Source organism: Malus sylvestris, chromosome 16 (assembly GCF_916048215.2).
Source record: "Malus sylvestris chromosome 16, drMalSylv7.2, whole genome shotgun sequence".
Lineage (NCBI taxonomy): Eukaryota > Viridiplantae > Streptophyta > Magnoliopsida > Rosales > Rosaceae > Malus > Malus sylvestris.
Window position 1 is genome coordinate 5,598,019 of NC_062275.1, and position 7,555 is coordinate 5,605,573.

At 39.4% G+C, this 7,555-nt stretch overlaps 2 protein-coding genes across 6 annotated transcripts; both read left to right on the forward strand.

Moving 5' to 3' along the window:
* Nucleotides 1–336: 336 nt before the first annotated feature.
* LOC126606427 (uncharacterized) lies at nucleotides 337–3,218 on the forward strand. Of its 5 annotated transcripts, none has more exons than XM_050273819.1 (11): nucleotides 337–496; nucleotides 805–918; nucleotides 1,034–1,152; nucleotides 1,246–1,292; nucleotides 1,404–1,495; nucleotides 1,722–1,809; nucleotides 1,948–2,056; nucleotides 2,228–2,399; nucleotides 2,517–2,588; nucleotides 2,682–2,795; nucleotides 2,889–3,218. In XM_050273819.1, the coding sequence occupies exons 1-11, from the start codon at nucleotides 395–397 to the stop codon at nucleotides 2,994–2,996; spliced, it is 1,137 nt and encodes a 378-aa protein (XP_050129776.1). In that variant the 5' UTR covers nucleotides 337–394; the 3' UTR covers nucleotides 2,997–3,218. The 5 variants fall into 5 exon arrangements, with proteins under 5 accessions (XP_050129776.1, XP_050129775.1, XP_050129778.1 ...); XM_050273818.1 differs by having other exon boundaries at nucleotides 338–496; nucleotides 1,395–1,495; XM_050273821.1 differs by having other exon boundaries at nucleotides 338–496; nucleotides 1,395–1,495; nucleotides 3,017–3,218.
* Nucleotides 3,219–3,747: 529 nt separating this feature from the next.
* LOC126608068 (uncharacterized) lies at nucleotides 3,748–7,249 on the forward strand. The gene is made up of 7 exons (XM_050275831.1): nucleotides 3,748–4,226; nucleotides 4,448–4,588; nucleotides 4,675–5,040; nucleotides 5,523–5,765; nucleotides 6,036–6,128; nucleotides 6,334–6,534; nucleotides 6,635–7,249. Exons 1-7 carry the CDS (start codon nucleotides 3,903–3,905, stop codon nucleotides 6,845–6,847), a joined length of 1,581 nt encoding a protein of 526 aa, XP_050131788.1. The 5' UTR covers nucleotides 3,748–3,902; the 3' UTR covers nucleotides 6,848–7,249.
* The last annotated feature ends 306 nt before the right edge of the window (nucleotides 7,250–7,555 follow it).

Below are 7,555 nucleotides of genomic sequence, written 5' to 3' on the forward strand. Positions count from 1 at the left end.
ATGAAAACGACTGCTAATTAATCTGTTTAGAATTGCTAAAAACGCTTTTAGATATTAAAAAGTGTTTATGACAATGTTTGAGCTGAAAGCTAAAAGTACTTCCGAGTTAAAAAAATCGTTTAAAATGTATCAAACATGGTGCCGTACTACGAAAAAAACATTTTTATTAAAAATGCTTAGGGCAAAAATAATTTCACGACAAACATATCCAGGGTTTCAAACTTTATTACTAAATGGGCTTAGTTACCATTGGGTCGGGTTCGAAAGGCCCATAATTGTTCAGTCCGAGGTCCGTAGTCCGGAGTTCGTACCGTATAAACGTATCCAAGTTCAAACGAGAGAGAGAGAGAGAGAGAGAGAGAGAGAGAGGAAGAGCAGAGTTTTCTGCGAAACCATGGAGTGTGCCGGGAAGGGACTGGGTACTCGGTGCACGGGCCCACCCACCAGACGATGTGCTCGCTGTGGAGCCGTCGCTTACTGCGCCGTAGCTCACCAGGTACTTCTCTCTCCCTTCTCTCTCTCTCTTTCTCTTCGATTTTCTCTGCTTCATGCAAATCACACAGCATAATCACGGTTAATTTAAGAAAATAGCACTTGGGTTAGTCTTAATTTGTGCTGAAATGGCCTGTGTGGAAGGGATGAATTGGTTTAATTTGTTTGTTGAGTTGGGTTTAGGGTGTTGATCTTGGTAATGCTGCTCGCAACAAAATTGTATTGCAGTTGAGCTGAAAAGTTTATATAATTGGTTTGCTTTTCTTTGAATTTAAGCGATTGCCCGTCCTACTATATAACTTTTTGGCCTAGATTGCGCATTGGCCTGAGCACAAAGAAGAGTGCGGAAGGTTAGAACAACATATGAAGCATATGGACACCTTGAATGAGTTTCCATTCACTTTTACTCAAGAAGCTACGGTTCAGGTAGTCCACGATTTCCTTGTAAGACGGAAAACATTGAGTAATGTCGTTTCTATTAGCTGGTTTACTATCCGAGTGTCGTCACTGATAATATCTCTTTCGGGTGTGATCTTGTTAGGTGTGTGAAAAGCAGGAGACGAGGTGTTCAGTCTTGGAAAAAAGAGGGGTCCATCAAATGGGAATGTGGTTGTATGAATGTTGTTGCGGGGATTCAGTTATTTCGTTTGATTGTTTAAGGTTTCGTTCTGCCTGGTACATCTGAATTTCTCTTTATTAGATCGTTTTCCACGTTGATTCTAATTCCGGTCCTTCATATTTTTCCATTGGCAGGTTGAATAGTTCTTGGGATCTCTCGAATACCTTTTGCCCTTGTACTGGTATCGTCTTGTTCATCTTACTAAGATAATTCAAGAGAAGTTTATATTTGTAGATTTATGACATACACTTGCAAACCCTCTATTTATAATATCAACATGCAGAACCTTCAGTTATGATATCAGAGTGTTTAACCAGTTGGAAGGAGTACTATGAGTGGAGGTCCATCCCGCTGCATTCACCTGTTGCATTGCTTCTCCATTGGGTATGATAGGTGTGTTAGCTGAGAGTTAGAATTTGTGTATAAAATCAAACCCGAACAATTTGTAAACAGTTGGGAGAATGCATATTAAGGAAAGATACCTAATTGTCTTGAGTACATGGAAGCCTAATTTAGGTTTTGCTCCCATCCAATTTAAATGCTGTGGACCTGCTTGTTTTTGGATTGTGAATTTGTGTCTAAATATTAACATCTGGTCTTTCATTTAAAGCCTCTTACAATTTACTACGCCACTCAAGTAGCTGGTTTGGGAAGCTGGACTTCTGGAATCAGCGAGAAATTGTACATACATTATCTTGGTATGTGTTTCCTTCAAATTTCTAACTCTGCGACCAATGCAAATTTTGGATAGTCATCCTGTAGGTTGTCGGGTTTGATATCTATGGTTTACTATCTTTGTTATATTGAAATTTCTTTCGTGATCTGAACTTGGTCAGGCCCTGAGAAAGAGCTTCTTCAGCTTTCTCTCTTCTCAGAGTTGCATGCGCTTTTCCCTAACAGGAACGTGCATTTAGAGCTTATTGGGCCTTTGATTCCACAGCATAGGTCAGTACTACAGTTTGAAATGATGTTTTACTTGGTATTCATTTATATTCGCTTTTAATTGAACTTCACTCATGAAGATAAAACAAGGGTTGCTTGCTTGTGTTTGCACTTTTGTCTTGAAATTATCTCTCATTCGTGTTTGACTCTCCCTGGCCTCTTTGAGATGGATAGAGATGGCGAGATGATCACATTGTCTGATTATGCACATTGCATTGATAGAGATTGCATTTGTAAATCCTCAAGTAAGACTGTCAGCGGGGATGTACATACTAGTGAACCTTCAGCAGTAACATTGCAACTTAGAAGCGGCTTTTATCATGACCGTTACATGGATATAACTAAGGTTATATACTTTATCTCTTTCTATGGACATAAATTCATGCTAAGGATCATATGTTTTCCCTTTAGCCTTATCGGTTTTCCTTTTTGTGGTTTCTCATGACTTCTCTAATGTGTGTAGGATTCATCACCTCACTTAGTCATTGCTCCAAATGCAGGAATTGCGGCCTATTCAAGCTGGTTACCGACTATTGTCAGTTTTTGATACCAAATCGTCTCTTGTTTTGGTTCCTTTATTTTAATCCTTCTCTCTTAGTTTTGTTGGTTGCATGGCGGGGTGTTTCAGGAGCTAATAAAGGATATGAACATCCCAGCAGTTTTTTCCGATTACTGCAAAGAAGCTTGTCATCTTGGAGCTCGTTGCATAAGCAGCATAACTGGCCGTCCTCTCAATATCCCTGTATGTTAACCTTACTCAACTGTTATTATAGTCTGGCATTAAACCATAGCTGCTTAATCTGATCATACCAAAATCCATGCCTCTGCCATGTAGATTCAGTTAAATCCGTTTAGGCAGCCGATGGTGGTGGAAGACAGTGTTCTTGTTCTTCCTTGCTACTCGAATTGCTTCCTCTACGGGATGTCAAATTGGTGGGTCTAAAATCATACATTGTTTTGTAGATCGCCGGCTGCTTCAAATGAGTCTGCCGCGTCTCTTGACGAAAAGGAGGGCAAGTTATCAAGGTTGACGAAACCCATTTCGTGATGATTTTTTCTTCAAATTGTGTGATATATCTCAGTCAAGAGATTTGACAAAATTGTATAAGTTCAGTTGATGATGTAAATATCTATTTATTGCAGTTAGAGCTTGGTTGATGTTGTACATTCTTGTCAAAATTAACTAATGCAATTGACCTCACGTAATTCTAACTCGATCTCTCCTTCCCACCCTCACCATATCGACCAAACTCGGGGCTTAATGTATTTCTCTTTGAGTTTTTTAGATTAAAATGGTGCGCGTGTTTCTTTTATTAGTTTCCGCGATCATAATTTTCAAACAACGCGTCATTATTGAATTTTAGACGACCGCTTACTTTACGGATTAGAGATTTTTCAATGTGACTGTAACACAGGATGATACATCATATGTCGTTATACAAATTGTGAGATATGTGTTTTAAAAAGTTAATAACTTAAAAAATACAATTTTTCACCATTTATATAAATACACGTGATGTACCATCTGTGTTCCGGTAACATAGAAAATTTTCTCCTTACGGACCTCACTAGGGAAACATAAGTTTTGAGGGAGACGGAGAGTGCAATGTGAAGCATACGGTGTCGTTTCTACTAATCATCCAACGGACATAACAGAACGTAGCCGGCGGTCCGAACTACCTTTTAAAACAAAATCTAACGTCGGTCAATGAAAAACCCAAAATTCCAAAAATTTCCAACAAGGAACATGGATAATCACCACCTCTGACCAACGACTTCTCTTCACGTCCCCAAATTCTAGGGTTAGGGTTAAGATTTTCCCGCCCGGAAAATCCCATCAATCCGATCAATGTCTCCCTTCTCTCCCACACCACGGCTGCTGTTACTTCTGTTATGCTTTCTAGGGTTGGTATTAGGATTTGGGGACGCTCTGAAGGTGCCCCTTAGGATCAAGGACGTGCTTCCGGTTCTGCCGAGGCAGATATCGTGGCCGGTGCTTAACAATTTCCATAGTGCTGTGGATTTGTTGCCTTCTTTTATTGGGTCGGTGACTCCGGACAACAGCTCGATTCAATGGGATGGAGCTTGCTTTTCCGGTAACCAGGCCCGGCTCGAGTTCACCGAAGGCGATCGGGGCAAACCCGATTTGGGAGGCGGCGTTCTTTATCTAAAGGTTCCATCTTTTGCTTTTGTTCCTTTAAATTTGATTTGAAATTTGTTAGGTTTTATGTGGGTACTTGAATAATTGAATGCTTTTTTATTGGTTTTATCTTGAATTGAGTAAAATTTTCGCTGAATTCAGTTTATTGAGATCTTGGTTTGAACTTTGAGCTGTAAATTATTGTAGATTTTATGGTTAATGGGGTTGGTTTTATCAAATTTGTTAATCTGCAGACTTCTGAGGCACACAGCTGGGCCTGTATGGATCTTTATGTTTTTGCAACACCATATCGGATTACATGGGATTACTACTTCTCTGCCCGAGAACATACGTTGAAATTCGACTCGTGGGAAGAGGCTGCAGAATTGGAATATGTATGTGCATTCATATCCGTAATCTGTTTGAGTAAGCTAGGAAAACTTGTTTGATTCGAGTTGACACACTGATGACTGTTGAGCAGGTAAAGCAGCATGGGGTCTCCGTGTTTCTCATGCCATCAGGGATGCTGGGGACGATGCTGTCTTTAATAGATGTTTTGCCTCTGTTTTCCAACACTGCTTGGGGTCAAAGTGCAAACTTGGATTTTTTGAAGAAGCACATGGGTGCAACATTTGAAAAACGTTCTCGCCCATGGCAGACAACTATAAATCCTGCAGATGTTCATACTGGTGATTTTCTAGCAGTTTCAAAGATCCGTGGTAGATGGGGCGGTTTTGAGACATTGGAAAAATGGGTAACAGGAGCATTTGCTGGCCATACAGCAGTGTGCTTGAAGGATGAGATGGGCAACCTATGGGTTGGTGAATCAGGACACGAGAATGAAAAGGTATCACATCAAGAACCTTTGTGGGTCATAGTGGTTAAAATGTTAAGGGATAGTATGGCACAAGTCCACTGTAATGGTATATAGCTTTAGTAAATAAACATCACTACGTACATTTCATGTTTTCCTTTTGCTTGTTGGGTCTGGATTTTATGGTGTAGGTTTCTTTGTTGCCTTTTATACCTTATTTTCAATTGAGTACATGCTTACGCAAGCAACTCATTTCATGTGTTTGGGATTGATTAGGAATAGAAATTAAGCTAAATGTTTTGGTTCTTGCCTTTAGTGGAATAATAGTTGAATCAGGATTGTAGTGATGAACATATGATGAGCGTTTGTTTAGGGACAAAATTAAATATATGACAATCTTGCACCGATTCTTAATTATTTTAAACTTTGCTTAGTTCTTTTCTTTTTGTAGAGTTATTGTGCTTAGTTCTTCTCTTTTTGGTGATTTTACATTTATTAATAATTTAATATTGCAGGGTGAAGAAATTATAGCAGTGATTCCATGGGATGAGTGGTGGGAGTTGACACTCAAGGATAGCTCTAATCCACAAATAGCCTTGCTTCCCTTGCATCCAGAGGTGCGTGCAAAATTCAACTCTACTGCAGCATGGGAGTATGTTCGGAGCATGTCAGGGAAGCCATATGGTTATCACAACATGATATTTAGCTGGATTGACACCATGGCCGACAACTTTCCTCCTCCTCTTGATACTCACTTGGTAAGGCATTTATTTCTCTAAAAAATTATGGGGTGTAGTACAATAAGCATTATAGAAATTGTTTGTAAATGAAGCACGGTCTCGTTGTGCTGGTCGTCAGTTTATTTTATATTGTTATTGCACACACACACACACACACACACACACAAGCTTCATAATGCTTATTATGATTATTATCCACATACTACTACGTAGGTATGTATGGTTTTTTGGGTGTAGCGTGTTTGGTTTTATTGAGTTTTGTATTCTAATCGGAACTCCTGTTTTCAGGTTGTTTCAGTCATGTCTATGTGGACCAGAATGCAGCCTGCATATGCTGCAAATATGTGGAATGAGGCTCTCAACAAGCGGCTTGGTACAGAGGTAACTGTGCTTCACTTGAGGTTGCTATTAAATCATGTTATTTCACATCATACGCCGTACGGTTTACTTCTGTTGTTTTTTGGAGAAATGAAGGATAGAGGTCTGCTTTTGGAATTCTAATCATCTTCCAAGTTTATTCAAGTATTTTATCTACTTGCTTCATATTGAATCGTTTCTGTATTTTCACCTGTGTTTTTCCTCGTAGGGTTTGGACCTGTATGAGATTCTAGCTGAGGTTGAAAGTCGCGAAATGGCCTTTGATCACTTGCTTACAATTCCTGAACAAGATGAATGGGTATATAGCGATGGAAAATCTACCACATGCGTTGCTTTTATTCTTGCAATGTATAAAGAAGCCGGGATTTTTGGACCTATTTCCAACTCTATTCAAGTTACTGAGTTCACTGTAAGTCACTTTGCACTTAAATTTATTTTCATTCACTTTCATAAGTGCGCTATACCAATATTACTACATATGACATGGTTTTTATTATACTTGCTCGCAGATTCGTGATGCATACATGCTTAAGATTTTTGAGGATAACCAAACCCGCTTGCCAAGTTGGTGCAACGGTAAGGACGAAAAGCTCCCATTCTGCCAGATCCTTGGTGAATACCGGATGGAACTGCCTCTATATAACACATTAGAGCCGTACGCTAACATGAACGAGCACTGCCCCTCCCTACCTCCTACTTACGACAGACCCACTCGTTGCTAAATCCCAACTCCACTAGATTTGTACCTCCCACGTAGGTAGGTATGACAATTTATCAAGATGCAGGTATCTATTAAAAAATTCGTAGCACATTCGAGTGAGGAAACAGGCATTTCTCTCCTTGCTTGTTCCACAATATATGTACATTTATTTAGCTAAAGTGAAACAAGGAAAGAAATGCCTGTGTTGTTTCACTTTAGCTAAATAAATGTACATAAATTGTGGAACACGCAAGGAGACATGTTTACAAACTTTGTTATATAAAATGTTTGGAAGTGTATAGTTTGTAAGTTCCATAGATACTCAAAACTATTTATTTTGAGTTTGATGTGCGGTCGAGAAATTCTACCATGCAAGCGGGAATACGTTTCTCGCTTCCTATCTCTCGTCGCATGCTTCTGTTTACGCTCAAGAATCTCTCCGGGAAACCCAAGAGGGTTCCTTCCTCAACTATTGGAAATTCAGTTAGGAACAAGTTTTAACAGCAAAATGAATCGAAGCATGATTTGGAGACAAAGAAATCCACCAACTGTGATCGCGCAAATATGTACGTAAAACACAACAAACCGATAGAAGGAGATAAAAAAGGACAATAACGAAGAATTGTGGAGGATTTCTTTCTACGATTGTTGCTTGGTTCTACTGCTTTCGGCTTGACTTGTACTTGCCCTTGATCCAATTGATGCCCAAATGACCTGCTATTTTAACCCT

Coding starts and splice junctions, on each gene's coding strand:
- LOC126606427 (XM_050273818.1), top strand. CDS start 395: ATGGAGTGTGCCGGGAAGGGACTGGGTACTCGGTGCACGGGCCCACCC. Junction 497..804: donor ACTGCGCCGTAGCTCACCAG/GTACTTCTCTCT, acceptor TTTTTGGCCTAG/ATTGCGCATTGGCCTGAGCA. Junction 2,057..2,227: donor CCTTTGATTCCACAGCATAG/GTCAGTACTACA, acceptor TGAGATGGATAG/AGATGGCGAGATGATCACAT.
- LOC126608068 (XM_050275831.1), top strand. CDS start 3,903: ATGTCTCCCTTCTCTCCCACACCACGGCTGCTGTTACTTCTGTTATGC. Junction 4,227..4,447: donor GCGGCGTTCTTTATCTAAAG/GTTCCATCTTTT, acceptor GTTAATCTGCAG/ACTTCTGAGGCACACAGCTG. Junction 6,535..6,634: donor TTCAAGTTACTGAGTTCACT/GTAAGTCACTTT, acceptor ACTTGCTCGCAG/ATTCGTGATGCATACATGCT.